Below are 13,080 nucleotides of genomic sequence, written 5' to 3' on the forward strand. Positions count from 1 at the left end.
GGCTCCCTGCTGAGCAGAGAGCCCAATGTGGGGCTGGATCCCACGACCCTGAGATCATGACCCAAGCCGAAGGCAGAGGCTTAAACCACTGAGCCACCCAGGCGCCCCAAGGTATTTCTTTTCTTAATGGCTCTGGCCTCTTAGGGATATTGTTCATTCTGTTTTCCTTTTCTTTCTTTTCTTTTTTTTTTTTTTAAAGGTTTTATTTATATTTATTTGACGACAGAGGTCACAAGAAGGCTGAGAGAGAGAGAGAGGAGGAAGCAGGCTCCCCCTGAGCAGAGAGCCCGATGCAGGGCTCAATCCCAGGATCCCGGGATCATGACCGGAGCCGAAGGCAGAGGCTTAAACCAACTGAGCCACCCAGGCGCCCCTCTTTTTTTTTTTTTTTTTTCCTTACCTTCAGCACTCTGCCTTCAATTCCACCTCCCCCCAACTAATGCCTATATTTTGTCTTAGTTTTCCTTTTCCAAAAGGAATTAATCTTATGATAGGTTAAATTACTATATTACTGAATTTTAGAAAAGATATTTTCTAAGACATGTGACTTTCCTGGGAGATCTTCTATTAGGACATTGAGTTTAGCTTCCTTATGCTTATTGTTAAATGGACCAAATCTAAAAATACTTGTCTCTGGTGTTAGATTTCATGGCAGTAGGTTTTCATTAGGTAGGTTTTTGGAACTGCTTCTAAAGATTGTGACTTTTGATTTTTGCAGTTTGATGTTGTATAGATGGATTTTAATAACAGGGTAAGCAAAGTAAAATTAAATCAAGGTGAAAGCAGGTTCATTCAGGATGATTAAGATGTCCGTGGTTTTAAAGCTTTTTACTTTGTTTATGAGAGTTTTTTCTGAGAAAGTAATAAATTCATTATATACTATAACATTAAAAATACAGGTTGAACGTTTGTAGGATACTATCCTAAATTATAGTTGAGCATTGATTTTATAATTGGAATCAAATCTATTCTAACTGAAACTAATGAGAAGATGTACAATAAAATTCATTTTATTCTCATTTATCTTATTTTGTCCCAACAGGTTCATGAAGTTTATAAAATCTATATATTTTCTCTCTTTCTGGGATATTTACTGCAGTTTGAGAATTCTGCTTTATTGGTGTCTCCTTTATTGAGTTTAGTAGTAGCCTTAATGCTTGCTAAGTGCCTTCAGGTAAAGAGAATTGCCTTTTTATCATTCTTGCAGTGAATCTTTTAATTGTTAATTTTTCATACCTCACTTCTTTGTTTATGATTTCTCCCCCACAGCTGAATGTGAAGAAAGGAACTTTTATAGCTAAAATAATGAAAGTGATTAATTTTTACTTGGTGTGTACTCTGACAGTGACACTGAACATTATAATGAAGGTAAATAACTGCATGTGAGATTCATGTAGTAGGTCAAGTTGAATAATGAAATATTCTGGGCTAAATTGTAATAAGAATAATGAGATAGCATAATAATAGAGTTTATACAATAAAATTTTGAGTTGAACAATGATCATATTTATAGGAAAAATAGGATTCTAATTCTTTTCTAGATATACTTAAAAGATACACTTTATTTTCCTTTTAATTTAAAATGTCACCATTATCTAATTAACTAACAGTAATTAAGTAAATTGAGATGAATAAAAGTTTTGAAAAGAGTGGGTAAGTGACTTAAGTCATGCAGGATAAGTGGAAATCTTACTACCCTACCCCATTATAGTTTTACCATTAACTGTAAAGTAATTCGATTGACTTAGGTCACTAGATCTCCTGGCTTAGTTGTTATACCAAGTATTATTTAATTCATTTTTAGTTTGTAGTTTTTATTTTATAGTCTTGCTGTGTTTTCTATTTTAGGTAGAAACATGTTGCTGTGAACCTAGCTAATAGTTTTTTGTTGTAACTGTCCTTCTTTCTTCCAGATGTTTGTCCCACACAGAGAAAATGGGCACATGCTGAAATTCCTTGAAGTAAAATTTGGACTAAATATGACTAAGTAAGTTTTAGATTATATATAAATTTACCTAACTCTGTATGACATAGAGGATAAAGAGCAGGGTGCCTGGGTGCCTCAGTGGGTTAAGCCTCTGCCTTTGGCTTAGGTCATGATCTCAGGGTCCTGGGATCGAGTCCAGCATCGGGCTGTCTGCTCAGCAGGGAGCCTGCTTCCCCTCCCTCTCTCTCTCTGTCTGCCTCTCTGCCTACTTGTGATCTCTCTCTGTCAAGTAAATAAATAAAATCTTAAAAAAGATAAGGAACAAAAAAAATCCAAGGAGTAGTAAACACCTAATTACCTACCACTTAGAAAATAAATAATTTAGCATATTACAATATCTAGAAGAAATATAGCATTAATATGTTTTCTCTTTTTAAGAAAATTTCATTTAGGGGTACCTGGGTGGCTCAGTTGGGTCAGCAACTGCCTTTGGCTCAGGTCATGATCCTTCAGTCCCGGGACTGAGTCCCGCATTGGGCTCCCAGCTCCATGGGGAGTCTGCTTCTTCCTCTGACCTTCTCCCCTCTCAAGCTCTGTCTCATTCTCTCTCTCAAATAAATAAATAAAATCTCATTTAGGTGTTTTATAAGTTAGATGTACTTAAGCCTTAATAGTATCACAGTGTTTTAAGGCTACTTTCTCCCTTGATGTGGAACAATGATACAGTCTGAAATCAGAATAAATTAAAGATTTAAATGAATTTAAAAACCAATGTAATTTTTTAAAAAAGATTTTACTTATTTATTTGAGAGTGAGCGGAAGTGAGAGATCACAGGAAGAGAGGGAGAAGCAGACTTGCTGCAGAGTGGAGAGCTCAATGTGGGACTCAATCCCAGGACCCTGAGCCCAAGGCAAATGCTTAGCTGACTGAGCCACCCACACACCCCAAAACCAATGTAATTTTAACCACTACATCAGCAAAATGCTTGCATTAAAAAGGGGTGGGCAGTAAGATATCTATTTCATAGTAAAGAATCTCATTTTGGGATCATATTAGTGGATTACATTGGAAGCTGACTTTTTAACCAACTGATCCACTCAGGCACCCCTAGAAGCTGACTTTTGAAATTCGAGTAATGTGCTTTTTGTTAGTTAAATGCACTTTTTAAATTGGAAGTGAGGGGCCCCTGGGTGGCTCAATCAGTTAAGCATTTGCCTTCAGCCTGGGTCCTGATCCCAGGGTACTGGGGTCAAGCCCCATATCAGGCTCCTGCTCAGTGGAGAATCTGTTTCTCCCTCTCTGCCTGTGTGTGCTCTCTCTCACTCACTCAGTCACTCTCTGTCAAATAAATAAATATCTTAAAAAATAATAATTAAATCTAAAGTGATATGTGTGATAGTGTCCACTTGCATAACAAAATATATATTTAAATACACATTTTTCTGGTTCACATAATATACCTTAGAACCTTATTGTCATTTGCTGTGATTACATGGGATTTTAGATGCTGTGCATGGAATTTCATGTTGTGGTGTATCACAACAATGTGTTGAAACACTGGAGAAATCTTCTGAAGTATAAGTCATATATAGGTCTCTATTGGGGTAAAAGGATCCTTTAGGAGGCCACGTGTTCCAAAAGGACAGGGAGGGACTATGTCTTTTTTGGGTGTGTATATATAGGCCTGATATTTACCAGGCAAGTAGGAAAAATTGGTACTAGAACTCCATAATTGATGGCCTTTCCCCTGACTTTCTCTTTAATCTTTAAGACTCTAGAATGCACATAGGAGTAAGGGCTGCTTTTTTCTCGCATTTCTTAGTTGATGTTATGTTGTGCCTCTTTGCTCAGCATGTCAGGTACTAGATTTGCCTCACAGTGTAATACACTAGGTGTTTTAAGAATAAGGCATGTCTGTCCTTAAGAATATTGACATCTCATTAGTTAGTTTTGTTTTTTTTTTTTTAAAGATTTCATTTATTTATTTGACACACAGATAAATCACAAGTAGGCAAACAGGCAGGCAGAGAGAGGGGGGAAGCAGGCTCTCCACTGAGCAGAGAACCTGATGCAGGACTCGATCCCAGGACCCTGAGATCTAACCCTAGCCAAAGGCAGAGGCCCAACCCACTGAGCCATCCAGGTGCCCTGATTAGTTAGTTTTTATACTGTTAATGGCATGCGTGGTATAAACAGTTAATGCCTTATGCTTAAATGTGCCCACTGGTTATTAGGATTTGTAGTTCACCAGAATTTCAGGAAACATTTCTGTTGAGACAGACTTTCTTTTTTTTTTTTTTTTTTTTAAAGATTTTTATTTATTTATTTGATAGAGAGAGATCACAAGTAGGCAGAGAGGCAGGCAGAGAGAGAGGGGGAAGCAGGCTCCCCACTGAGCAGAGAGCCCGATGTGGGGCTCGATCCCAGGACCCTGAGATCATGACCTGAGCTGAAGGCAGAGGCTTAAACCACTGAGCCACCCAGGTGCCCCGAGACAGACTTTCAAGAACCACTAAAGAAATGTTAGTACGTATTTATTGGATGTGCAGAATACTAGGCCAGGTATTCTGGGAGATACAAAAATGACTATAATTTTAAACTAGCAAGTTGCATTAAGCACTATAACAGAGGGATAAGTAAAGTGCCATGGGGATATGGGAAGGAACGATTGAGACTGGGGGATATGGGAAGAATATTCACTAAATTGGGATTTGAATTGGATCTTTTTTTTTTCTTTTAAAGATTTTATTTATTTATTTGACAAAGAGTAGGCAGAAAGGCAGGCAGAGAGAGAGAGAGGAGGAAGCAGGCTCCTGCTGAGCAGAGAGCCCGATGTGGGACTCAATCCCAGGACCCTGAGATCATGACCTGAGCCGAAGGCAGCAGCTTAACCCACTGAGCCACCCAGGCGCCCTTGAATTGGATCTTATAGAACTGGTAACTTTAGTAGGTAGACAAAAAAGATGTGATTCATCATATGATAATATGTACAAAACATTTTAAAGGCAGCTTCTTTGATATAGCTGTATTACTGCTTGACACATGGTGAAACTAACTTTTTTCTAAACCCAGTGATCTGGGATGCAGGCATTCACAGTCATCCAAGAGCTCTTCTGGAGATCATTCCTTATCTAATCTCCCTTCTCCGGCTAGGGATTAAGGATAAAATGGATGTTGGAGATGGATCAGGTGTGAGAATGCAGATAAATTCACATATAACTAAGAGTCTTGTTGATCACCTTTAGCTTAGGGTCAAAAAAGTGTATCCTGAGTCTTATAACTCAAAATGTTTATGTCTAGAATTTTATGATTTCTGTCTTAATAATTAAATTACTCTTCAAAATGGGTCCTAGTTGAATTACTTTCATCCATATAAAACAGGACTGTTTAGTAATAATATAACATGAGTCACATGTGTAATTTTCTAGTAGCCACATTTATAAAAGTAAAAAGAAACAAAGGAATTTAATTTAAATCATATATTTTATTTAATCCAATATATTAAAATATTATTTTAATATATAAGCAGTATAAAATTTATTAATGAGCTATTTTATATTCTTTAGTCCATTTCATTCTTTTTTATGTTAGAAATCCAGGGTGTATTTTGTATTTAAAGTATATCCATTTGTACTGGCCACATTTCAAGTGCTAATAGCTACATTGTACCTAGTAGCTATCGTATTGGACACTGCAGATATGGAGGTTGGACAGCTGAATTTTTTGTTGTCTTGCAGATAAAAATAGAAAGTTAAACTTACTGAAACCATTTTGGGTTCTAGAGATGATCATATTACTGGGTAATAAGAAGTAGCAGTTTTGCATTTATTGGGGCAATTTGTTGAGGAGCATTGCTGATGCTATTATCTTTATATATAGAGAGTCACACTTTGCTGTTACAAGTGAATAGATTAAGAAATGTGTCTTTTGGGGACGCCTGGGTGGCTCAGTTGGTTAAGCAGCTGCCTTCGGCTCAGGTCATGATCCCAGCGTCCTGGGATCGAGTCCCACATCGGGCTCCTTGCTCCGCGGGGAGCCTGCTTCTCCCTCTGACTCTGCCTTCCACTCTGTCTGCTTGTGCTCACTCTTGTTCTCTCTCTCTCTGACAAATAAATAAATAAAATCTTTAAAAAAAAAAAAAAAAAGAAATGTGTCTTTTGTCTTAGTTTTTATTGAGATAAAAAATACTTTTATGTACAATAGGGTATACCATCTATGATTTTTAATACCATGCTTTTTGTTTTCTGTAGGAATTTTACAATGAATTGGCTCCTATGTCAAGAATCCCTGCAGGCACCATCTCAGGACTTTTTTTTGCGATTGACACAGTCTTCTTTATTACCTTTCTATATTTTAGTGTTAATTATTTGTTTTCTTTCTATGATGCAAGTTATTTTTAGGAGAATTGGGTAAGTACCAATGAGAATCAGTCACATTGCTAACTAATACATTATGGGAATAAATTATTTTTAATATCCTTCCAATATTTGTATCTGTTTTAGAAGTTCTAGATTCATTCTCTTGGTATCAATATCTAAAATATCATCCAGATAAAATTCAAATTTATATATACATCTAAATATATAATGTCCAAATTTAATGTAGGATTAATACTCAGTTAAATTGTTACAGACTTATTTACTAATTTAGTCATAGTTTTACTTAATGTAAGAATAATTTTCTTGTGTATAACTTAAATGAAGCTAGTAGTATAAGTGATTTTAATTTTAAATTAGGAAGAATTCCATAATATTTCTGTCATGTTTAAAAGTAGGTTGTGTGTAGTATTTTAATTTTGAGAACTTAGCTATTCAAATTATGATTTAAATATTTTGATTTAGTAACCACTAGTTGAGTGATAATTGATCTTGGAAAAGAAACCTAAAAAATTTTTTTTTTTTTTTTTTTTTTTTTTAAGATTTATTATTTGAGGGACACCTGGCTCAGTTGCTGGGCGTCTGCCTTTGGCTCAGGTTGTGATCCCAGGGTCCTGGGATGGAGCCCTGTGCTGGGCTTCCTGCTCCCTGCTTTGTGTGAAGCCCACTTCTCCCTCTCCCACTCCCCTTGTTTCTGTTCCCTCTCTTGCTGTCTCTCTCTCTCTCCAATAAATAGATAAAGTCTTAAAAAAATAAAAGGATTTATTTATTTGAGAAAGAGAGCATAAATGAGCGGGGGTAGAGGGAGATAGAGTCTTAAAACAGACTCCCCTCTGAGCATGGAGCCCTAGGCTGGGCTTGATCCCAAGACCTGAGATCATGACATGAGTTGAAATCAAGAGTCGGCTGCTTAATTGACAGAGCCACCCAGGAGCCCCCTAAAAATCATTTTTGTCATATTTCCTGAACTTTTCATGTTTAGTCTTCACAGAGTCCATTATCTTCGTGTTCTAGAAACCATTTCAGAGACTTGGAGCTGTGTAAGTTAGATATTTGACTAAAAGAATATACTTTGAAATTCCAAGGACCACCTGTATTTTTTTTTATGAAGAAACTTAAGATCTTTGATTTTTCAAATATATATTTTCAGAATAATAAAAAAACATATTTCCTTTGTGTAGTGGTAAGTCCTTGAAAGAAACTATTACTCTTGAAGATGGACGAATTGGAGGAAGGCCAGAAATAATTTATCATGTGATTCACACCATTTTATTGGGCTCTCTTGCAATGGTTATAGAAGGGTAAGTGTACTTTATTGGGTCTATTTGTTTTTACAACATTTTATTCTTTCTAATGCTACTAAGTTGAACTTTCAAGAATTTATTTATGAAACTATAAAAACTCAAAATCTACAGACTTTCTTAAGCTAACTGGAGTTTATGGAGGTTGTTGTAGTACAATGAACATTTACTTATTCACTCATTTGTTCAAAAACTATTGAATGTCTTCCAAGGGCCAGGCATTGTACTAGGCACTGGAGGTACTGTGGTGACCCTTATGTGACTTATGGCCTAATGAAAGCAACAAATACTAATCACACAAAAATAAAAATACAACTTGGATAAGTGAAGTAGAATAAATGATGCTGTGAGGCTAAGGGTTCAATAAATGATACCCTTTTCTTTGAAGTTTGGACTCAGATGAAAAATAAGACATGAGTATAAAATGATTTTGAGCACCCAGTTTCAGTTAGAGAAAGGGCTTTCCCCACACCAACAACAAGCCATTGTTCAGGCACCAACTGAGTGTCCTACAGTTTGACTTAATTCTGGCACTCTCCGCCTGGACATAGCATCAGATTCCACAGTCCAAGGGTTCAGTACTACAAGATTCTATACCCCACCTTCAGGTTCCAGTTGCAAACCCAGGTTATTACCTGTGCTTCAGACCAAATCAGAACTTCCCAAGACCCTCTCCTTGGGTTCAATTAATTTGCTAGAGTGACTCACAGAACTCAAAGAAATATTTTATTTACTAGTAAGATCACCAATTTATTATAAAAAGATAGAACTCAGGAACAGCCAGATGGAAGATAGGCATAGGGCAAGGTTTGTAGGAAGGGGTACGGAGCTCCCTTTACCTCTCTACGCATGCCACTCTGTCCTGGTCTCCATGTGGTCACCAACCCAGAAGTTCTCCGAACGCTGTCCTTTTGGATTTTTATGGAAGCCTCATTACATAGGCACGATTGATTAAATCATTGACCATTGGTGATTGAACTCAAACTTTAGGCCCTCTTCCCTCCCCAGAGGTTTGGGATGGGACTGAGAGTTTCAACCCCCTAATCACATGGTTGGCTCCACTGGCAACTGACCCCATCCTTTGGTATCTTCCAAAAGTTACCATTAATGACAAAAGCCATCTTCCCAATTTCATCACTTAGGAATTCCAAGAGTTTGGGGAGCTGTGAGCCAGAAGCCTTACAAAGACCAGATATATGTGAGAAATATATTTGATCATCTGCATGATTCTGATTTTGATAAAGGTTGCATTGGCCAACACTTCATGTGTGACCAAGGGCTCTACTATTCCCCACCCCAAACTGAGCTTAGTCCTCAAACTTCAGGCCATCTCTTTTCAATGGGCAGAGCCTTGGTAAGTTTATGCCCCTATCTACACCCACCTTGCAAAAAGAAGAAGAATTTTATTACACCTATATCATTACATCTACCTCAGTGTTCTTATTTCATTCTCATTTTAGTAACCTACCTTTTTTTTTTTAAGATTTTATTTATTTATTTGACAGAAATCACAAGTAGGCAGAGAGAGGGAGAAGCAGGCTCCCTGTGAAGCAGAGATCCTGATGCAGGGCTCGATCCCAGGACCCTGAGATCATGACCTGAGCCAAAGGCAGAGGGGCAGAGGCTTAACCCTTTGAGCCACCCAGGCGCCCCCTACCCCCATATGTCTTCTTAATTATTTAAGAAATGAATAACAATTTGTTGCTGAAACTTGGAGGCTAAGATTTTCATTTTCCTTTAACATTGTGGTATTTTCACAGGTAGCAGGAAAGAACTCAGAAAAGAGAAATTGGGGGCACATGGCTGGCTCAGTTGGTGGAGCATGTGGCTCTTGATCTTGGGGGGTGAGGGTTTGAGCCCATTGTTGGGTGTAGAAATTAATTCAAAATATAAAATCTCTAAAAAAAAAGAAATGAGGGCGCCTGGGTGGCTCAGTGGGTTAAACCGCTGCCTTCGGCTCAGGTCATGATCTCGGCGTCCTGGGATCGAGTCCCGCATCAGGCTCTCTGCTCGGCAGGGAGCCTGCTTCCCTCCCTCTCTCTCTCTGCTTGCTTCTCCATCTACTTGTGGTTTCTCTCTGTCAAATAAATAAATAAAATCTTTAAAAAAAAAAATAAATTAAAAAAAAAAAAAAAGAAATGAGATAGTAATGACGTTCACAGGATATTTCATATGTTACTCCTTTTGTCTTTTCTAGTTTGAAATACCTCTGGACTCCATATGTGTGCATGTTAGCAGCATTTGGTGTATGTTCTCCTGAACTTTGGATGACACTTTTCAAGTGGCTTCGATTACGAACTGTACACCCAGTATTGTTGGTGAGTCATTGTTACTTTGGGTTAAATACTTGCTTCTCTTTCAGTTATATAAATGGAAAGCACATTGAATATAATTGAAATAGCATGAGTAAATCATATTATGACTTGAGGTTAAAAGATGTTGTGAAAAACTTTTTTTTAATATAATTTCTGATTATAAAGTAAATGCATTTAAATGCAGACAGGTAAAATACATCTCTCTCATGAGAGAGTCAGACTTAGATTTTCTCTCAGTTCATGCTTTTAGTTCTTGAAGGATAGACTTAAGGGTGACAAACAGGCCAAGAAGAAGGCTGTTGTCCAGGTACTGGACGTGGTGGATGGAAGTGATAAAAACTTCAATATATTGAGTGTTCACTCAATGAAATAAAACATTTCATGTGCTATTCGATGCTTACAAAGACCCTAATGGCCAAGTTTTATTATCTGTATTTTGTAGATGAAAAAATTAAAGCTTAAACTGGTTAAATAACTTGCCTAAGACCACATGACTTATAAATGTGGAAACCATGATTTATACCTAGGTTTTTCTGACTCCAGAGACCGTTTACTTAATACTATGCTATACTGGAGTGAAAAAAATAGTAAAAGAAGGTTAATAAGACTTGGTGCTTCATTAAGTATGGAGACTAAAGAAGAAGGAGAAATCATAGATATTTCCTAGGTCTCTAGTTTGTGAGACTACGGATTGTGGGGTTGTCATGAGACAATGGAAGAAGAACAAGTTTTGACAAGGAGGTGATAGATAATAATCTTCTGTAATAGTCATATTGTGTTTTGCCAGTCTTTTTCCAGAGAAATTTATATTTTCTTATTTTATTTATTTTTTTAAAGGTTTTATTTATTTATTTGACAGCGAGAGATCACAAGCAGGCAGAGAGGGAAGCAGAGATGGGGTGGGGGGGGGAGCAGACTCCCCGCTGAGCAGAGAGCCCAATGCTGGGCTCAATCCCAGGATCCTGGGATCATGACCTGAGCTGAAGGTAGAGGCTTTAACCCGCTGAGTCACCCAGGTGCCCCTGTATGTTCTTATTTTAGCATAATTATTGATATATACTGGCTATTTTTTCTGTGTTAATTCATTATCTCTTTGTTGATAGCTGTTTAGGTAGCACAGTTCAGTGTCCTTTGTAAACTCTTAAATTCCTGTGTCAAATACTGATTTTTTTTTTTTTTTTAAAGATTTTATTTATTTATTTGAGAGAGAGACAGTGAGAGAGAGCATGAGAGGCGAGAAGGTCAGAGGGAGAAGCAGACTCCCCATGGAGCTGGGAGCCTGATGCGGGACTCGATCCGGTGACTCCGGGACCGTGACCTGAGCCGAAGGCAGTTGCTTAACCAACTGAGCCACCCAGGCACCCCTGATTTTTTTAAAAGATTTTATTTATTTATTTGACAGACAAAGATCACAGGTAGGCAGAGGGGCAGGCAGAGAAAGAGAGGGGTAAGCAGGCTCCCTGCTGAGCAGAAAGCCCAATGCGGGGCTCGATCCCAGGACTCTGGGATCATGATCTGAGCTGAAGGCAGAGGCTTTAATCACTGAGCCTCCCAGGCGCCCCTTGATTTGTTATTTGAAATATAGTATAAATGTTATCCTTTTTTATGTTCTGCCTTTATATAGTAAACATGTATGTCTCACTTTATGTCTTAAATTCATTAGTCTTCACTATTCTCACTCTGTGAACTAGGTTCCACACTGACTTCAGTTTCTCTGACTGAAATTTTTACAACTGTAAGAATCTATCATTGGTCATAGAGTCAATGTCTAAGACTTCCTGAAATGTATTTATCCATAATCATTTTTCTTTCAATGTTTTAGGCTCTTATTCTGAGTATGGCTGTTCCCACTATAATAGGTCTCAGCTTATGGAAAGAGGTAAGAAAATCAGATTTTTGTATTATTAATATGTACTTCAAGGTATTGATAAGTTTATGTCTGTGTAGCATATTTATATTGAGACACTACTCTCACAACATAAAATGTGCTATTAGTATGCTTAATTTTTTATCAGTAGGAACATTAAAAAAAGAGCTAAGACTTTTTTTTTTTTAAGATTTTATTTATTTATTAGACAGAGGTCACAAGTAGGCAGAGAGGCAGACAGAGAGAGAGGAGGAAGCAGGCCTCCCACCGAGCCAAGAGCCTGATTGGGGCTCGATCCCAGGACCCTGGGATCATGACCCGAGCTGAAGGCAGAGGCTTTAACCCATTGAGCCACCCAGGTGCCCTGCTGAGACATTTTTAGAATGCCATGTAATGCATGTAGTCTAATGCTTTTAAAATTCAGTTTATAATTGTCAAAGGAAATTATTGAATAAATAGGTGATATTATTAAGAAGTATTTTGGCATGAAAAACCCACAGCTAATATCATACTCAATGATGAAAAACTGAGAGGTTTTCCTCTAAAATCAGGAAAAAGATAAGGGTGTCTACTCTCTCTACTTACATTCAACATAGTCCTGGAAGTTAGAAGTTGTAACCATAGCAGTCAGACCAGAGGAAGGAATTAAAAAAACATCCAAATTGGTAAGGAAGAAGTAAAATTTTTACCATTTGCAGATGACATGATATTATATATAGAAAACTCTAAAAACTCCACCAAAAAACTACTAGAACTGGGGTGCCTGGGTGGCTTAGTTGGTTAAGCCTCTGCCTTCAGCTCAGGACATGATCCCAGGGTCCTGGGATTGAGTCCTGTGTATGACTTTGTGTTCAGCAGGGAGTCTGCTTTCCCTCCCTCTCCACTTTACCCTTCCCCTGCTCATGCTTGCTCTCTCTCTGTCTCAGATAAATAAATAAAATCTTAAAAAACCGAAAAAACCTGCTAGAACCGGTAATTGAATTCAATAAGATCATGGACTACAAAATCTCTATACAGAAATCCATTGCGTTTCTATACACCAATAATGAATGAAGCAGCAGAAAGAGAAATTAAGAAAACAGTCCCATGTGCAATTACACCAAAAATAACAAGATACCTAGGAATAAGCCTAACCAAAGAGCTGAAAGACCTGTACTCTGAAAACTATAAAACAATGACGAAAGAAATTGAAGATGACGCAACGAAATGGAAAAACATTCCTTGCTCATGGGTTGGAAAAACAAATATTGTTAAAATGTTTATACTACCCAAAATAATCTACACATTTAGTGC

General features: G+C 37.5%; 1 protein-coding gene across 9 annotated transcripts in view; it reads left to right on the forward strand.

Moving 5' to 3' along the window:
• Nucleotides 1–13,080, forward strand: part of DPY19L4 (dpy-19 like 4) — a 69,191-nt gene that overhangs the window by 35,310 nt on the left and 20,801 nt on the right. For all 9 annotated transcript variants that reach the window (XR_006606117.1, XR_006606119.1, XR_006606118.1 and 6 more), the window contains 7 exons: nt 1,043–1,174; nt 1,270–1,368; nt 1,914–1,987; nt 6,179–6,337; nt 7,486–7,605; nt 9,803–9,923; nt 11,743–11,799. Coding sequence is in view for 6 of the 9 variants with exons in the window: in XM_045077945.1 (XP_044933880.1) it covers nt 1,043–1,174; nt 1,270–1,368; nt 1,914–1,987; nt 6,179–6,337; nt 7,486–7,605; nt 9,803–9,923; nt 11,743–11,799 (762 nt within the window). In the remaining 3 variants the exon portion in view is untranslated. The remainder of the gene's footprint in view (nt 1–1,042; nt 1,175–1,269; nt 1,369–1,913; nt 1,988–6,178; nt 6,338–7,485; nt 7,606–9,802; nt 9,924–11,742; nt 11,800–13,080) is intronic.

The sequence above is a fragment of the Mustela putorius genome, unplaced genomic scaffold (assembly GCF_011764305.1).
Source record: "Mustela putorius furo isolate JIRA1106 unplaced genomic scaffold, ASM1176430v1.1 tig00000228_pilon_pilon_pilon, whole genome shotgun sequence".
Taxonomy (NCBI): Eukaryota; Metazoa; Chordata; class Mammalia; order Carnivora; family Mustelidae; genus Mustela; species Mustela putorius.